We start from the raw sequence: 19,863 nt of genomic DNA, 5'->3' as shown, positions 1-19,863 counted from the left end.
TAGTTTGGCTCATATGAAAATACAACTATGTTCATGCAATAAAACGTCAGTGTTGCTTCCAGAGCATTCTAAATCTCTATAGGCACATCAAATTAAGTACACTAATATAATACTAATTATTGTACCATTTAAACACAGGTAAACGGACTAAACACTACAAAATACCTACAATGGCACCAACTCGTTCTAGACGTTCAGTCAAAGTAATCACAAACGAAGCTAACAGATCGGCCTGTCCATAGCTAAATGCTTCTGGAATGTCAATTAACATTCAGTCTTCAATTTCCAATCAATTTATTTTTAATGACCGTTGTGTGACGGGATAGCCTCATATTGTGCTTCCCAAAAATGATACATTATTATAATCAATATTAGAATCATTGTAAATATTTGGTCATGCAAATAATATTATCAACACGTTTGTGGTGTTAATTTTAGTTAAAAACAACTTTTCGAACTAAAAAGCAAAATATTGACATATCAAAATTATGTTTAATAAAATGTTTAATAGTTAGTAAAGGCGTAGCAAAGTGCCACAACCGAGTATAATTTAATTTGTGACTAACATACGACGAGGCTTGGGATTCGTATTGTTCGAAAATATTGTGCAACAAAAATCTGAATTTTCATTTACATATTTATACTTCCAGGCAGAATACATACATAATAACCAAGTCTGAGATTCTAAGTCTCAAACCCCGCCGTACACACTAAGAGTATATGCGCCTTTGACGCAGACATTGGTGAAATAGTAACTTTTCTTTAGTTTACATACCTATAATACTAAGCACCATAAATACCAGAGTTGATTTACACGGTGTGAGATCTCGCATGCGAAATTCATCATAACACAGCATTTGAACTGAATGTATCTAAATTGGAAGTACATGTCTCTAAAATCGCATGCGAGTTCGCACATCGTCCCAATGAGCCCTAAGGCCGGTCTGGACTCAGCCTACGCCAGTTCCGGGTCATCATTCTCTCGGTTGGACTCGCCGAGGGGCTTGCCTCGCTTCTTGCAAATGGTTATTAACTTCGCGTTCATCTTCTTCAGTTTCTGGTTTTCTTTCATTACTTCAGTTAGGTGTTGGTTCTGAAAACGTAATAGAAATAAGTATATTGCCAGAAGTATAATTTTTAGTCCCACTGGTCCAAAAATGGTCACTGATATAATTCAAAATTCTGCGCAGAGGGCGCCGCTAGCACATTGTCGATGGCGCACCGCAAATGATGTTCAGTGTGTTGTTTCCTATTGTCTCACTTGTAAATCGTAAAAGCAGGGAATTGGCTGTCATATAACATCCATAACAGCCAGTGCTGGAGCACCATAACAATCCATACGGTTCGAGGATTATTAACACAATCACTGCGAGACAAAAATAGCGCATTACTCCAGAAACCAATCGTTAATTTTAACTATATTTTATATCGACCACCCGCTTAGGTTGTCCGGAATCTGAGAGCAAAGTTCACGAGCGAGCGCCCAGCAGGTTGGTTCCTGGTCTGGGGCACGGGCCCTGGTACCTGCACGATGGCGCTGCCGGTGGCGACGAGCACGGGCGGCACGGTGGCGGGCGCGGGCGCGCGCAGCTGCTGCTCCAGCACCTGCTTCTGCCGCGACATCGTCTCCAGCGCCTGATGCAACAAACACATACATAATAATTTTTAAGAAAAAAAAACCGTCGCCTTTCGGGTTCTGGTGAAAGTTACTTGCGAATGTTGGATTATGTAGAAATGTGTAGGTATTTTTTAAAACTGCTTTTAATGCTTTAATTATTAGATGGCAACATAAATGAATATACGTATAACGTTAAGGTTTGAGGAGTTTCCTCAATTCCTCATGAATCCGATATTATATTATAAGAAATCGAAGCTTGACAAACTTTGACTTGAAAACTCAATATGCTTAACAAACATAACTAAATAAATAAATGTCACTGTTCTGAACTTAAATGCATGCTTTTCTTGCAAAAATACCAAAGTCACTTATGAGTGTGCCGTTCAGATTTGAGGAGTACGGTTCTGACTATCATCAGCAGTTCCACTGCACGAAATGTCACTGTTCTGGACGCAAGTGCATGCTGTTCTTATAAAAATACCAAAGTCACTATAAGCGTGCCGTTCAGATTTGAGGAGTTCGGTTCTGACCATCAGCAGTTCCACTGTACCAAATGTCACTGTTCTAGACGTAAGCGCATGCTGTTCTTATAAAAATGGCAAAGTCACTATAAGCGTGCCGTTCAGATTTGAGGAGTTCGGTTCTGACCATCATCAGCAATTCCGCTGCACCAAATGTCACTGTTCTGGATGAAAGTGCATGCTGTTCTTATAAAAATACCAAAGTCACTATAAGCGTGCCGTTCAGATTTGAAGAGTTCTATTCTGGCCATCATCAGCAGTTCCACTGCACCAAATGTCACTGTTCCGTACCTAAATGCATGCTGTTCCTTTAAAAACACAAAAATCACTATATGTATGCCTTTCAGATTCGAGGAGTTCCCTCGATTTCTCCAGGATCCCATCATCAGAACTGGGTTCTGAGAAAAATGGGACCAATCTGTATGCATATACATTCAATAAAAAAAAAAAAAAACAAAATCGGTCCAGTAACGACGGAGATATCGAGGAACAAACATAAAAAAAAAAAAAAAAAAAAAAAAAAAAAAAAAAAAAAAAAAAAAACACATACAGACGACTTGATAACCGTCCTTCTTGAGATATGAGGCGACGGTTAAAAAAAGTTTAATAATGGGACTAGAAATTTCACAATTCCGTAGAGAAAAAGCTTCTTTTGTAACTCCCACAGCGCCCGAGTGCAGTTGGGATTGAATACTGAGCGAGTGTGATAAAAATGCACTTTCTGTCGAGATACCTTGTAAGGCCAGTTGTAAGTTTTGATGGGCATTTTCCGTAATTATTATTTTAGTTATGAAATAAAACTATGGAAACGGATTAAATCGCGTATAATGAATTTAAAATACATCCCGACGTTTCGAAATACATCCTTTGTTAGAGGGGTCACAGATAGGATCAGCCACATCTTGAAACGGGCTTCTATTAAAACTTATTTCAAGCCTATGAAGAAGATGTCCCAATTCCTGAGGCCTGTGAAATGTCAAACTCCTCTACAAAGCGCGGGAGTGTACAGGCTAGACTGTGAGTGCGGGCTGTCATATGTGGGACAGACGAAACGAAGCATTTCCACACGGGTGAAGGAACACCACAGACCAACCCCTATAGACATCTATTACAAGACGACTCGCGGTGGCCAGCCTTCCTAGTATTTGCACTGATATAAGCGCGGGCGCTCGCCGTGCCCGATCAGTATCGACCAAGTAACAGACCCGAAAGCAGCGCGTGTTTTTCGCACAAAAAAATTGGAAAAGGGTATTTTGATGCCTTAAAGATGTCCACCTGTAGTGTGAAATGGTGTGGAAAGGTAACAAGAAGCTCAAATTTAAAAACAGACGGCATTACATTCCACAAATAAGTAACATTTATAATTTATTCAGAGCCGGCATAGGTCAACTTACATTGGCCACTTACGCGTCAGTAGAGGGACAGTCATACTTCTGTCCCTTTTCATCTGGCGCGACTGCCCGCCGTCCTTGAAACGGCCAATCACAGCGCGCTTAACACATTCCCCGCCCGCTCCTCGCACCCCAAACACTGGTGACTCGTATCGCGAACCAAATATACAAGACTGCCACTCTATAGGAGGTTCTCTGTGAGGAACACATAGCGGATGTCAAGCACCGTCGGCAAAGGTCTGCAGTCTCTGAACATGTCATGGATAAAGTCAATCATGCTATAAAGTTTGACAAGCCTCTGGTTCTCGCTAAGGAGAAGCGATATATACCCAGAATGTTGCGAGAGGCCATTGAGATCAAGAAATATCCAAACTTTAATAGACAGGATGGCTTTACTTTACCACCGGCTTGGGATCCAGTAGTACATCTGATAATGGAACAAGCACGACGAAGGCTGTGAGGCATTTGTGTTGTATGGTGTTGGACATTTGCAGTTTGTTTCTTTGTCAATTTTGTGTAGATTAATTGGTTAATTATTTTTTTAACAGAGTAATGGTAAAATTTTTTGAATATTGTATAACTGGCTTTATTAATAGTGTGTGAACCTGCCTTAGAAATCTATATTATTTGTGGTCATAGTTCGTTAATATTTCTTGTAAGTGGGTAGCTTTTGCACATTTTAATTTTTCCTCAGTCACCCGTTGACCACGAACGCTGTAAAGAGTTCGAAACGTCGGGACGTATTTTAAATTCATTATACGCGATTTAATCCGTTTCCATAGTTTTATTTCATGAGTAACTATCGCGGTAACCGAAGACAATATTATATTTTAGTTGTAAACCGCGACACTTACCATTTTGAGTTGTACAATTTCAGTGTTTTGTGACGATTCATTGGTTAGTTTCAAGCTGTCGTTTTCCTGGTACAAATCTGTAAGATAAAAATAATTAACATGACACATTTAGGAATCAACATGGGCATAGTAAAATTAGTGGTTCGGATTTCGGATCACAAAAAATGTTTTAATTCACACTTCGTTGCACTAATAATCAGACATATTCTCAAATCAGTAAATGTGTGATACTATACAGCACGACCACGGATGATTTTATTAATTCTGATGCGGTACAAATTCACGAAAAAAAATGTACTTTTTTGTACTGACGTTTAAAAAAAATGTACCCTTATGATTTTGGAGTTTCGACATAGGGCCCGTGGTCGTGCTAGGTAGGTACTCCCTGGCACGACCACACTATATTTAATGATTTTTTAAATTTCTGTAGTGGTACAAATTCACGAAAAAAAATGTACTTTTCTGTACTTACCTTTTTATAAAAAGTACCCTCATGGTTCGGAGTTTCGACATGGGTTGTGGTACTTGTGGTCGTGCTAGATAAGTACTCCCTGGCACGACCGCACTAAGTTTTTGAAGTAATTTACATAGTACAATTTCAAAACACTTGTTTAGTATTCATTTGACCATCAAATTAAACATAAATATAGTGTGGTCGTGCCAGGAAGTACCACCTATCTAGCACGACCACACCCCATGTCAAAACTCCGAAACCATGAGGGTATTTTTTTTTAAAAGGTAAGTACAAAAAAGTACATTTTTTTTGGTGAATTTGTACTGCAACAGAAATTTAAAATCTCATTAAATATAGTGTGGTCGTGCCAGGGAGTACCTACCTAGCACGACCACGGGCCCTATGTCGAAACTCCAAAATCATAAGGGTACATTTTTTTTAAACGTCAGTACAAAAAAGTACATTTTTTTCGTGAATTTGTACCGCATCAGAATTAATAAAATCATCCGTGGTCGTGCTGTATAGTATCACACCAGTAAATGACCCTGATGGCCCCTGATGTTAATTTCATGGTAATGATGCGTCGACTCACCAGCTGCAGTGCCGGTAGCCGCGTCTTGGCTGCAGACGGCGGAGTGTCGGTTCTGGTCGTGCATGCTCTGCCGCTTCTTGCGCACCGACTGTACCTTGCTGCCGGCTTCTTTCTCCACGATCGCCTCTAGCTTGGCCTGCCGGACAAATATATGTAATGAGAGGCAGTCAAATATACCAATAGCACATTGGTGACAGTGAATGTACCTAATTGCGTTAAGTGTGAGGATGAACACCTCGCCGTCGGTAAATGGTGTGGTGGTAGAAAGTAAAATAGTTAAGAGCATAGCCGTAGAACACAAAAGAAGGCAAGTCTCTCCTAAAGGTACGCTAACGCGGTAACGCTTTTCAGTGTGGGTTTGTCGAAGATTTTGTACAGCACTCTGGACGAAATCGAAGGCATCTGAAGCCCGTGTCTAGTAGACATACCTCGTACACTGCCTACATACCTGGAGGGCGTCTCTCTCCTCCTTGAGGCGACACAGCTGGCTGTCTCGCTCGCGCAGGTACTCCCGCACGTCTCGCACTCATCGTCCAGCTCACGCTTGCATGTCTTCCAACACTTGATCCCTTCTAGATCCCTGTACCTGATACAATATCTACACATACCTCGAGGGCGTCCCTCTCCTCCCTAAAGCGACACAGTTGACTGTCTCGCTCGCGCAAGTACTCCCGCACGTCTCGCACTCCTTGTACAACTCTCTGTACCGCTCCTGGAACTCTCCAAGCTCACGCTTGCATGTCTCTAACTCTTTGTTGCTCCTTGTACATAAAGATACAATGATTACATACCTCGAGGGCGTCCCTCTCCTCCCTGAGGCGACACAGCTGGCTGTCTCGCTCGCGCAGGTACTCGCCGCACGTCTCGCACTCCTCGTCCAACTCTCTGCACCGCTCCTTGAACTCTTCCAGTTCGCGTTTGCATGTCTCCAATTCTAACTTGGTTGCTTGTAGTTCCCTGCAAAGAAAATGATAGGTAGGGATAAAACTTGCTGGAAATGACAATCTCAAATCTTATCGCTGTACACTTATAACTCCTGCTAAATTCCACATACAGACCGCAGGAACTATTAAAGTTAAACATAGGGAAATTTTATACGTTGGGTCTTACGGGAAGATATGGCTAGTTCGTAGTGCATAAAACAGAAGTAGGTAGCTATCAGCTCATGTTTCTTTAAGTATTGCGTAGTGTACGAAGTTCCTATAAAGGCAGTGATGGACAAGTACTGACTGTAAGTTGGCCTTGTTGGCCGCGGCGCGCTCCACAGACTTGTGCATCTTGGCGATGGCCGCCTTCAGCTCGCCGTTCTTGAAGCGCAGCTCGTCCACGGTCCGCTGCAGTGTTTTGTTCTTCTCCACTTCGCGATCGAACGACATTCGGTCCACTACCACCGAGTGCAGGTTCGCCCAGTCTGTAAAATAAAGGACAATTGTTGGATTTTGAACTCTGGTCATATTGGACGTTTCGGGATTTGAGAAAAGTAAATAGAAACAACTCTGTTCCATTTTGAAATGATTTTCAATTTAATTCAAAGTAATTTGTAACTCTGTGGACGCTAAACAGACGATACCTATGATAGCTCATTCACCAGAGATAAATCCAAAGAAATAAGCAGTACACCTTAGTTTCACCCCTACACTACATTTTTTGTAGTACCTTTTTTTTAAATATTGGGGACACCTTACACAGATCAACTTAGCCCCAAACTAAGCAAAGCTTGTACTATGGGTGCTAAGCGACGATATACATACTTAAATAGATAAATACATACTTATATACATAGAAAACATCCATGACTCAGGAACAAATATCTGTGCTCATCACACAAATAAATGCCCTTACCGGGATTCGAACCCAGGACCGCGGTTTAGCAGGCAGGGTCACTACCAGCTGAGCCAGACCGGTCTATTGGTGGCATATTTATCAAAATCGGGCATCGACTATTTCATAACAGATCTCTGATACTATCAGTACATCTGTGCTCGTAAATAGAAAATTTGAATCATGAAAGTGAACCAATACGTATATTATACCTTCATCGGTGTTGACTGAAGCGTTCGCGAAAGTGCGCAGTGCGTCCTTTTGGCCGCGGACGATACTCGCGTTTTGGAGCTTGTCGTTCAGCTTGGCGATTTGTTGCTGCAAATAATTAACATTAAGAATCACGCGAAGAGACCAGCTGATATACAATTTGAATGAATTTACGCTCATTTGAATTCTTTAAGACCACTGGCTCTGTGAAGTGTTGGTATTGGTAGGCTTTGTGATAAGCTTAAGAAAATATTTAGTATCAATGCGTACTAAAAAAGTCTACTCAAAGATGCAAACCAGAGAAGTAGGTATAACAAAGAAAGAATGGGAAGATTCGCACACTTCAGGTTACTGATGTGCCGACGAAAAGTTTCCAAAATTCTGAAATTTTCACATAGGAAAACTTCGGAAACTTTCCATTACTTTGTATGGATGGAAACTTCCATTTCATAAATTTAAGCCTTTCTAAGGATTTTAAACTCTATATCACAGTGATAGGGTTCAATTTTGCTAATTCCTGACCTGCTTATGCCTTATAAAAGGTCAAATTCCCATTATTTTTCGTGAGTTTCGTAAATTTTTCAAGAAATTTCAGATTTTTTTGGAGTTTCCGCAACTTGCACATCACTACTTCAGGTAAGCTTCAGTAGCTCAGTTGGTTTAGAGACTTTGGACTAGTGACTATTTGTCTTTTCTTTTCATATTAAAACTTGTTTTGCTGATAGGTTTTATTCTGAAAAATAACGCCTCTACTGGGACTGTATCTTTCCTTACCTGTAAGTCATTATTCTTTGCCTTCAGCTGCACGCACTGTTCGTCCCTCTCTCGCAGGTACTCGGCGCATGTCTCGCACTCTTCGTCCACCTCGCGGTACCTCTCTCTTAGCTCTTCCAACTCCTGCTGGCAGAGCTCGAGGCGGTCTCTCAGCGATGCTACTTCGCTGGAGACAAAAATAGTGTTGTTACGGAGAGTGTGTGAACAGCAAGACTAAAAACAAAACCGTTAAAGAAGCATTATCAATTTAAAGCTTTGTTCTGTACACGTACAGTTTCAATTATTTTGTTTACAAGAATTGTATGGGATAACACAATTAACACATAAGCTTTTCCCACCTTCGGACGAAGATGCGGCGCGCGCTACAGATTATGCCATACCGAGCTCCTTAGTACATACAAGTGGTAGGACACTCCCGATAAGGCAATTCCGACTGTGTTCGGATCGCATTGTTACGTAGCGATTCGAATAGTATTCACGGATTAACACAGGGATGTTTTAGATTTTTATTTTTGGTACTTCGCAACGAGGCGACAATGTGTCATGCCCCTAAACAGTTAAAACACGGCATCGAAGTATTGGTGTGGTTCATTTCTTACCTGTTGTCACTGCCGTTGGTCTTGAGCTCATTCAGAGTTGTCATGGGTTCTGAAAAGTGAGTACGTATAGTTAATCGTTAGGTTCAGTTTAAGATACTGAAAATACTGCTAGTCAGAATTTAAAAATGTAGATTTATATTATTCTGTACTAATATTTTTTGTTTTATACTTCAGACATTTCAGTAAACGGGTTCTTATGCTGCATTTAGCACTAATTAACACTTTCGAAACCGGGCTCTACGCGGCGCTACGACATTTTCGCTACATACGGGGAAACCCATGTAATCGGCTACGCTTCTACGAGCGGTGTGCCCGACAGTCGGGTTCTTGGTAGCGAAAGTGTTAAGGAAATTCTGTCGGGAGTTTCAGAATTTCCAAATAAAAACGTTATATTAATGCACTTGAACGAAAAATTACCTTCTGTGTGACAGAAAACCACAAATATGATTGAGATTGTAGCTATGTACACATAAACTGGTAGTCATAAAAGTTTTGCAACCTAGTGAAAAACGTTATTCACATGCAAAGGTCCAAATTATGATAGCACTAATCAAGAATCTGTACCTATTTCAATGTGAGTGGTGCGGTTATTATCGTGGAGGCTCTGGCGTCGCCGGCGCCGTTCCTGTGCACTGGACGGCCGAGGTAACTCTTCACTCTGAAACACATACATACATAAACTATATGTATTCCCAAATGGGGTAGACAGAGCACAGAAAACTGCTCAAGTTTCAGTGACACTCTTAGCAATAAAGGGGTTGAAAGAAAACGAAATTGTCATATTGCAGTTACAGGCTGATAGCTTATCGCCTATACCACAATATTTTATTTTATTTATTAGGAGAACAAACAGAGTTAAATGTACATACTTTTATATAAAAACTAAATTATATGGTAAACATGCATTTACTGTCCCTCACTCATGTTCTCACCGAGACATATTGATACATTGAGTTTACGTCTAAAATTATACGCATTAACTAATGTTATATTTAAACAATTATGTTACTGTTTGGCAAGTAACCCATATCCCATAGTCTGCTTCTACGACACCCACGGGAGGAAAGGAGTGGTCAATTTCTAAAAACCACTCAAATGTAAGTCCCACGATAAACTCGAGAAGGCTTATGTTATGGGTTAGGGTACCTAGCTACCTACTCAGACAACATTGCTTCACATTAGTAATATTATTATAGTTACTTACATCGTCGTGTCGAGATTGGAAGCTGTCAGACCTGCAAAACAAATGGTTGTCTTAGTAATTCGTTTACATTTCATGAAGATATACTCTATTTGAATCCTGAGCGTAGTAAGGGATGAATTTAAAGCCTCCAAATTACAATTAACACCGTGAAACCCTCACTCAATTTGTAACAGTTCCTTTTAATAGACATTCTGATAATAAGGTTCTTATAGCACGTAAAGCGTAAGGTCCCTTTAGGTGTAGAGCCACAACTTACCTCCTATTTCTAGCAGGAGTGCTTCGGTTGGAGTGTTCATCGACATCCATAAACAAGTCGTCGGGCTTCTCCTGCGAACTGAAGTAGGCTTCCAGCTTCTTATGGTCTGAAACATACAATTATATTATAAATTACATTAAACTAGACGCTAGTCAAAAGCTAGATGTATATTTTCAATGATAAATACTACGCACTTCCTTTGATAACGAACTGTAAAGCGAACTCTTCAAACATGTAATGCGAACTCTTCAAAAAGTCGCGTTGTAAATTCCAAACGCCGCATTAAAAGACAATTTTCAATTTGTTTTTTGAATGTTTGAGAAATGTTGGTTTGAAATTGATGAAGTGTCCAAACACTAATAATAGCTTTCATGGTATATTTACGATTCCTTAGGCCGATAGTCCATTATAATATGTTTATCATATTAGAAATATGATCATAGGCAACATGCCGTCCTTTTTCTTCACGTTGGAGAAAAAGGGAGGCATACAGAACTATGACCATAGACAACATGCCTTCTTTTTTCGTCGCGTTGGAGTAAAAGGGAAGCATACAGACCTATGATCATATTTCTATGATAAACATATGATAGTGTACTTTCGGCCTTAAACATTTAGGCTTAAAATGAAGTCACGCTCGTACCTGGTTCTTTGTCATCTCCGAAGACCCTCTTAGAGTCGAGCAGGCTCTGGCGGCGGCGGCGCGTGTCTCCGGTGCCGCTTAGCGAGCTGCGTGCCTTCGTCGACTCCAACTCGATAACTCGTCGCTGCAAGCACAACATTCAATACTTCAGGCACATCTCGGACACTGGCGATCAAATATACGTAAGAGGCGCGTTCCCAGCACACATTCTAAGCTCGTGTAGGTGAACGCGTATCATGCTTGTATGAGTAAGATATGACAGGTCGACTGTTCGCGTTTTTGACAGGCGGTATAGTACTCTTTATTATACTGTGCTTCAGGCCCCGTAGCCGAATGGCATTTCTACGACGCGAAACGAAAACGAAACGCCGCGAAAGGTAGTCTGGCTCTGTAGCGCCAATACGCAAGAGCGATAGAGATAGATTATCTACGAGCGTTTCGTTTCGTGAGCGTTTGTGCATTCGGCTACGCACGCAGGGCCTATTAATGCGGCGCGCGATCTCGCATACGATTTTAGTTACATTGCGGACTGTTGGCACTTTCAGCACATTAATCAAATACCACAACGTAGTGAAACTCCTCTTCTCGCATCGTGAAAATAGGCTTATTATAGATTACATGTAATACAAAGCTTGTATTGAAAACGGGGCATCTATAGAGTAATTTCTTTTTTTTTCATCACATTTGCTGTTTAAAGGTCTCATTGCGTCTACGTGTACTGAAGCATAATGTACTATTTTATTCCCAAGGGAATAATGGATTTAGTTTTAAAAATTAATACAATCCGTACAATACTTCAGGCAAAGGATGTTTCAATCAGCCAAGGATTTTTGTTGCACAACCAAAATTTGACTATTAAGCTACAAAAGATATTATACGGTATGAAAAATGCAATTTATTTATGTTTTAGAATTATTTCAGTGTGTTTTGCATTTATTTCGTAAATTTAACTGAGATAAATCGTTATAATTTACAATCTGAAAATATGTTCTCGACTCGCGCTTGACCGCGTGCCAGCGCGAGGCGCCCACCGTTGCCTAGCAACGGAGAGTACAACAGATCAAAATTAATGAATGAATGATAAATAAGTAAAAATTTAGTTCAATTATTTGATTTATATGCTTTTTTGAACATTGCATTTAATTTATATGCAGGATTTTCGTGTTTCTTTTCGTTCAAAAAGTGTTTGTTATCAAAAATAATGGAATTTGATGTGAATAATCTGATATAGATGAAGATACACTACTGGTCTTTGCGCCGTCGTTGCGTTGAAGGTTTTGCCTTATGACTTTCTTTTGTATTTTTCTCTCAAATGTGATGAAAAACATTGTGTGTAACTCAGGAGGTAAGGATATTAAATACTCGTGTCTATATTCACTCCAGCCTGCGGCTGTCGTGAATATATCAGGACACTCGTATTTCATGACCCCCTTACCTCCCTTGTTGCACAATGTACTATTAACTATTGAGTATTCCAGTCAATTGTACCCTGTGTAAATGATTAAGAAACATTCCAAATGGATTCGTATTTATTTATATTTATTCTTATTGAGGCGAATAACCTCCTACTTCGTCAGCACTCTTCCCAATTACCCACTTATTTGCAAGATTTATAAATTGGTAAATACCGTAAACATAAATTGCTTTAACCATCAAATTCGGTCTCTTTTGCCTAGGATACCCATCTTCACTTGGCAGGCAAGACTGAGAGCAGTTTCCTCTAAAAACGACTAACAAGATTTAATTTAGCCAATTGAGAAACCTTCAAAATTAAGCGGGAATTACTTTATAAATCCACGCGAATGGATATCTTTCTTAGGTAAAGAGACAAAGTTTACAGTATAGTAAAAGCAAAGACATATTTAACTCCGTATAGACGGATAAAGTCTAAGAAAAAAACGTACCTCAAAGCCATAGAGAAAAGGTGGCCTAGATGGCGTTACACTTTTGGGGAACGCTCGGCTAGATGGCGCTAATATTAATATTTGATATTTTAACACATATCATGCTAACAATATGGGCCAAATTGTCAAAACTGAGGTTCAAAAGTTTTAAGCTTGTGTCGAGAGATGGCAGTCTATGCAGTGTGATTACACATTTTACTTTGACAGTAACTCTCTATAATACTCGATCCTCTCTGGTAAAACTAATGTACCTCTAAAGATTCCTTCGCCTCTCTCAATTGTTGAGCTTCTTGCTGGCTCTTGTTTTTGTCTTCAGTGAGTGCCTCGAGTTCTTTTCGCAGAGTTTCACACTGCTCAGACAACTTCTTTAGCTCTTCATCTTGTACATTAGTGGAAGAACTCCTCGATTCCTTTTCTTCTTTGAGTCTGGAAAATTACAATTATTATTTTAGTGCTGCTGGTGTGGTAAAGATTATAAATGAAATCTGTTGTATTTAAGAAACAGACATTTACCTGCTAATTATCTTGCACTGTATCTCGGCAGTCTTTTCGTGGGTTTTAATATTTAATTTCAATTGAGAGCAGAGGCCAGTGGCTTCCTCAAACTGTTTTTTCAAGACGGCATTTTGTTCCACCAGCGATTTTGCTTCCATTTTCAAATCCTCGATTACTCTCGTGCTTTCTTTCATAGACTGATTCAGAGTTAGTATTTCAGCAGTTAATTTATCTAGTTCGGTTTTATTCCTTTTTATGGTATCATCAGCTTGAGCTAGTTGTAAAGCATTTTGTTCGCTTTCATTTGTAATTACGTCATTAACGGATTTTAGGTTCTTGTTTTCATGTTGTAAATTATTTATAGATTCCATAAGCTCTGCGATTTTAGCTTCGGTTTCAGAATTATTTCCATTTTGTTCAGTATTCTGGAGCTGCAAGCTCAGTAGTAAACTGTCTTTCTCTTTCATTGTGGTCTTTATGATGTCTAATTCTTGAGTTAAGATTTCTACAGTCTTTGTATTGGTGACATTTTCCTCAACTTTTCTTTTGTAAACTTCATTAAGTTGCTCATGTAATGATTTTAATGTTTCTAGATCATTGTTTTTGATCATTAACTCATTTGTAGCGTTTTTACATAACTCGTGTAATTGTTCAACTTGGGACTTTAAAGCTTCTATTTCTTGACAGTTGTCTTCTAATATAGTCTTAGATTTTGTAACTTCTAGAGCAAGGTTATGTTTTTCTTGCAGCGCTAAGTCTGTCTGGTTCGATTGATCTAAAAGCTTTTCAATTAAAACTGTTAATTTTCTATCTACTGCCCAATTTTGGTCAATATCACTTTGTGTCAAAATGTTATGCTCAATTAGTTTTAGGCAGCCAGCGCTGATTAATTTAGCCAAGTCCTTTTCTCTTTGAACTATATCCCGAGTGACTGCACTAGTGATTTCATGCACTTTCTCTTTCTGTGCTTTGAGCAAATTGTACTCTTTTTCCTTTTCACTTAGCTGGCATTTCATCTGATTAAGATTATCAGTAACACTACTAAATTCAGTAGTCAGAAGTTCCATGTGTCCCTGTAGCTCTGAGTAACGATTCATCATGTCTAACAAATCATTTTTATGTTTGTTCACTACTTTGTCTATAAGGTTTTCAAATACAATTACACTGGCTATGTCGAAGTCTTTATCCATGACACTCAAAATGTTGCTTTTGAACTGTGTAACTAATACTGTATTTTTGTCTGAATCACAACCGGACATTTCTTCATTCAAAGAATGTAGATTATCCCTTATTTGTTGTAACGTATGAGCAATACTAACAAGGCGATTGTCTTTTTCTTTTATTTCTTCACTGACTTTAGAATATTCAAAAGTCAGTTGATTAATGCTTTCATTCAATTGATGTTTAGATTCTTCGAAATCTTTTAATTTGTTGACTAGGTTTTCCACTTCGTTTCCATGTCTAGCAACTAGGTTATCATAAAACATTTTCATTATATCGATTATTTTAATTTCATCAGTACAGTGATTTTCCGCACCGGTTTTTTCTATGTAAAAATTAAAGCAATCTAATTTATCCAGAGCATAAAAGTCAACCGACCCTTCCTCGGGTATGTCAGACGCTGCGTTGAATTTATTGGGCTTTGGGCTAACTACGTGTAATTCTTTGGTAAATGAGAAAACGTTAGATTCTCCCATACTGTCGTCGAGATCCATATCATGTGTCATGGATAATTCGCCACGTTCGAGTTGGCTTTTAATAGTAGCTACATCCTCTGAAATAGTTCTACAATCTTCTCTTCCTGCCATTAGTTCATTCTGAAGAGTCGATAACTTATTGCAACGCGAAGAACTCTCAGAATCACTGCGACTCCTATTTAGGGCCGATTTTGGTGCCGATGGACTATTAGAAGCGCTGGTAATTTGAACACACCGTGTACAGGACACTGCGTTACTTTCAATCAAATTGCCTAGCTCGACACGCTTAGTACTTAGCGCTGTATTTTTCTCTTTCAAAGCCTCGACTTCTTTTCTTAGAATATCACAGTCGTCAATACTCTCCATTACTTGTTCTGAAAGAAGTTCATTTTCCTCTTGCAGCTTAACATACTCTTCATGTTTAAAGGTAAGTTTTTTCGTCAACTGATCTATCAAGATTAAATGCTTATTATTGTCCTTTTCCAATGCGCTGATTTTTAAAGCTAATCGATCATTGGCTAATAAGTCCTCGTTAAGGTTGTTATACCTTTTTTCTAAATCTGATTTTTGTAGCTTAACTTCAAGCAATTCTTGCGTCAATTTGTCTATATCTTCGGTCATCTTTTCGTAGCTGTGGTTAATATAGCCATTTTTACAATACTCACACAAATTATTGGTTAAACCATTATTGACAATTGTCTCTTGTGAAACATCATTCATAGCACTACAAAGTTTCATTGGACTGTTCTGAGCATCTACTTTAAGAATATCAGGTTTTGAAGTCTTTGAAAGTTTTTCAATTATTTCATGCAGAGATAAATTTTCTGCTTTTATTACGGTTAACTTTTCTGTAATTTTTTCATTTTCAGCCGAAAGCATTTGTAATTGTGTGTGTAATATATTAGGGTCTATAGTTTCAATTACATCTGTATTAATTTCGGTATCTAAATATATTTGTGTGCCGTCAAGACAGGTCTGGTCCTGGGCCAATAAAGTATTGTCAACGGATGCCAATGTCACGTTAGTGTCAAGCATCAAAAGATCTCCGTCTAAAGTAGATTCATCTTTGAAAGTTGAACTATTTCTATCTAGTAGTTCAGGCAGAGAGAATCTTTTTATATTAGCTTCCAGCCTATTCACTAAAGGCGTATGTTTCAAAATTAAGCTTAGCTCCTGTAAAGATTTTTTAAAACCAGGAATTTCTCTTTGGCACACATTATACATACGGTTGTTGTGGTGTTGCAAAACTTTAACCTGAGACTTAAGTAGTTTGTTTTCAGCATATGTTGTAGCAGTTAAGGTTGACAAATTTGTTCTATGACTAGAAATTTTCTTTTGCAATTCAAGTGCAGGCTCCAATAGGAACTTAAGCTCTTTGCGAACTTCTTCTTCTTCTTTTAATAAGTTAATATTAATATCCTCAAGATAGTCTATTTGAGCCTTCAGTTCCAAGTTTTCGTCAATGGCAATGCATTTTTCCGCTAACAATCTGTCACAGTCGCATACATCTGTCTGTGTTTCAGCACTTGTGGTTCTGAAATTGTCGGTAGAAGTTGAACCTGAGTTCAGTTCCGATTCACTTGGTTGGATAGCGTCTATGATTCTGTTACAACACAAAGTCAACAAGCTTTGTGGTGAGTAGTTCCCTGGTTCAACTAGTAGATTAGTTAGAGATCGTCGAATTGACTGTTTTTGACTACTGTCGAGATCACTAAATTCTGGTCCGACGGTAAATTGCTCTATACTTTTTATCGATAGTGATCTTTTCACTGAGCTTTGCGATTGTGACTCAAGATCACTACGACTGATCTGTAATTCCAACAGTTGTTGCTTCATGGCGTCTTCTAATACGGAGAAATTATTTTTCCATTCTTCAACTTTAGATTCCAAATTTTCTATCATATAGAGCTTTTCACGTAATTCTGTTTGCAATCGTTTTAGTAGTTCATCACTTTTAAATAAATCCATGCTTATTTTATCGTTATTAATTTTCATTTGTTCTAAATCAGTAATTAAACGGCTATTTTCGTTTTCGGTATAGGATAGTTTACTTATTAGTTGTTGATTTTGTTCTTTCATGACCTCAAGTAATTCAACGATCTCCTTGATGTCGTCGTTAGATTTTGACATTATCACATAATTTTTAGCTCGGTCTAAAATATAAATAATTTTATTGTATACATTGCTATGACTACTATTTTCGATATAATATTCTTCATTTTGGTCGTCTATATTGTTTAACAAACTAGCAGCGGCCTTATGTATGTTTTCTAAAAGACAATTTTGATTACCAATAGTTTCTTCATGTTTTTTGGAAAGCTGCTGAAGTTCTAAACCCTTTTCATCTAATAGCTTTTCTTTCTCTGCAAATTCTCGTTTTAAGTTTTTGATTTCGTCTTTCTCAGTCTGTAAAATAGTATCGAAATCAGTTTGACTATTTTGAACTGTAGAATGAAGATTTTCGTCTTCCTTTCTGGACATCACATCTACTGTTAAGGCTTTTTCTAACTGTAAACGCAAACTGTTTTCTTCGTTTTTGATCAATGTTATTAACTGTTCTTTTTCCATAATACCACGGTTCAAAATTTCATAACTTTCTTTCGCTATTTGTAGTTTTTCATTAAGATCAAGATTTTGTTTGTTAAGTTCAAATAATTCCTTTTTAACATATTCGAGTTCGGTAGTTAGCTCCGACACTAAATACCTTTGTTTGTCCCTTTCATCTGTAAGGTTGTTATTATCACTAACTAAAGATTTTACTTGTGTCTGGAGTTCCTCAATTTCTACTTGTAATTTATTGCAGTTGTTCGCCGTTGTTTCTTTTTGAATTATGATCGTGTTTGCTGCATTTTCGATTGAGTTAATCTGGCTGCAAAGCTCGTCAATATTTGACGTATTGTCAGGCAACAATTCAAGTTCATTCGTGTCTGCTATATGTTTCAACAAAAGTAGCTGCACTTTGTTTACAGAGGATTTCCATTTGCTTATATAATCTTTATATTCTGATTGTTGGCTACTAAGAGAACTTATAAGATCCTCTTTGGTTAAAATTTCGCTTTTCAATTCATCTATAAGATTGTCTTTACTGTGTACTTCATGATGAACTTCTTGATACGCTTCTTTTTCTTTCTCTAATATAATTATTTTGTTCTTAAACTCATTTAAGTTAATCAACAACTTCTCATTGTTTTCGCTAAACTCTTGTAACTGATTGGTATATTCTTGATTCTGTTTCTCTAATTCTGTAACACGTTTCTCTAATTCACAACTTTGTTTCTCTGAATTTAATAATTTATTGGTGAGGTCATCTGCATTCTGGACTAGGTCCATGTTATCTTGCATCAACTTCTTTATTACATTCATATTTTCCTGGATTTGCTCCTTAGTATTCTGTGACGCCTCAATTAGTCTCATAATCTCTTTTTCTTTTTCTTCCACTTGTTTCTTAAGTAAATCCGTATCGGACGATGCAGACAGCAATTTATCAGATAGGTCATCGGTGTTTTTTCCCAAGTTCTTATTTTCTTCTAATAATTTGTTTATAACATTTATGTTTTCCTGTATTTGTTTTTTTGAATTATTTGTTTCCTCAGTGAGTCTTTTAACCTCTTCCTCTTTTTCTTCCAGTTGTTTATTTAGTAATTCAGTACCAGCTGAAGCATTCACTAACCTGTCATGATTGTCATTGAGGTCGCGTAACTGATGGACATATTCAACATTTTCTTTCTCTAAATCTTTAATACGTCTCTCGAATTCACAACACTGTTTTTCAGCATTCAATAACTTATCAGAGAGCTCATCACTATTTTTGACCAAGTTCATGTTATCTTCCATCAATTTGTTTATTACACTTATATTTTTTCCTATTTGCTCTTTCGACGTATGCGCTTCTTCAATGAGCGAAATAATCTCTTTTTCCTTTTCTTCCAGTAATTTTGTCAATAGTTCGGTATCAGACGAACACGTTTCAGATGTATGATTTGATCTTAGTTGTTCAATTTCTTTGTTACGTGATTCAAGCATTATCTTAAAAGAATGTATAATATTACGCATATTTTCATTATTGGCTATGAATTTCTCTTCGTTGGCGATCATTCTCTCTAAAGAAATATCATTTAAACAGAAATCAACATTATCAGATTTTTTGTCCACGAGTTTAGCTTGTAAATCTTTGATAACAATATTATACGATTGTATGTCACTATTAGCAGATTCTAAGTTTTGTTTCTGAGATTTTATAGTCGAATTTAAAGTATCTATAGATGATTTTAGCAGAGTATTCTCCTCTTCAGTATATTTTAAACGATTATTTGTTTTCTCAATTTGGTCACGTAATTCCGTACAGGTACTCTCAAGTGATTCGATTTTCAGTTTTTGTTGTAAAATATCAGCTTCTAAATTAACGATGACTTCATGTTTGGTGTTGACATCCGTTCGCATTTCATCCACCAGCCGCTGTAGTTGACCTGAAGGCTCGTTATTCGACGAGTCTATACTACTGTCATTGTCGCTTACCAAAGATATATCTTTGGACATGTCCATAAAGTTACCAAAGTCTTTGTCCAGTGTTCTAGACAGTGACTTACCTGAAACTTGAAAATTATAGGGAATATTACACAAACCTAGTAGAAACTAGTACAAACTGCGGGTCTACCGCGTAACAAAAATGTTATTTACTTCTCTAAAACTCTGGTATATCCGAGTGATAAAGAGATAATATTTCGGATTTTGCGTTTCGGGTTAAAAGCCGCCTTGATATGTTACTCGCAACTATATGTCTGAAAACGGATTGAGGCATACTAAAGTATGTATATAAGTTATTCAATGGTT

The 19,863-nt window shown here is 37.9% G+C and overlaps 1 protein-coding gene across 1 annotated transcript in view; it reads right to left on the bottom strand.

Moving 5' to 3' along the window:
- Positions 1-8: 8 nt before the first annotated feature.
- Positions 9-19,863, bottom strand: part of LOC125228630 (centromere-associated protein E-like) — a 34,159-nt gene continuing 14,304 nt past the window's right edge. The window contains exons 14-28 of the mRNA XM_048133285.1: positions 13,355-19,619; positions 13,093-13,267; positions 10,938-11,061; positions 10,295-10,400; positions 10,039-10,069; positions 9,399-9,492; positions 8,835-8,883; positions 8,236-8,401; positions 7,464-7,569; positions 6,661-6,841; positions 6,222-6,387; positions 5,431-5,566; positions 4,385-4,461; positions 1,525-1,635; positions 9-1,093 (exon numbers count right to left, since the gene is read on the bottom strand). Coding sequence (XP_047989242.1) covers positions 956-1,093; positions 1,525-1,635; positions 4,385-4,461; positions 5,431-5,566; positions 6,222-6,387; positions 6,661-6,841; positions 7,464-7,569; positions 8,236-8,401; positions 8,835-8,883; positions 9,399-9,492; positions 10,039-10,069; positions 10,295-10,400; positions 10,938-11,061; positions 13,093-13,267; positions 13,355-19,619 — 7,925 coding nt within the window. The 3' untranslated portion in view covers positions 9-955. The remainder of the gene's footprint in view (positions 1,094-1,524; positions 1,636-4,384; positions 4,462-5,430; positions 5,567-6,221; positions 6,388-6,660; positions 6,842-7,463; positions 7,570-8,235; positions 8,402-8,834; positions 8,884-9,398; positions 9,493-10,038; positions 10,070-10,294; positions 10,401-10,937; positions 11,062-13,092; positions 13,268-13,354; positions 19,620-19,863) is intronic.

The sequence above is a fragment of the Leguminivora glycinivorella genome, chromosome 8, assembly GCF_023078275.1.
Source record: "Leguminivora glycinivorella isolate SPB_JAAS2020 chromosome 8, LegGlyc_1.1, whole genome shotgun sequence".
Taxonomy (NCBI): Eukaryota; Metazoa; Arthropoda; class Insecta; order Lepidoptera; family Tortricidae; genus Leguminivora; species Leguminivora glycinivorella.
Note: the sequence above shows the minus strand (reverse complement) of the source record. Positions and strands in the feature narration are given on the sequence as shown.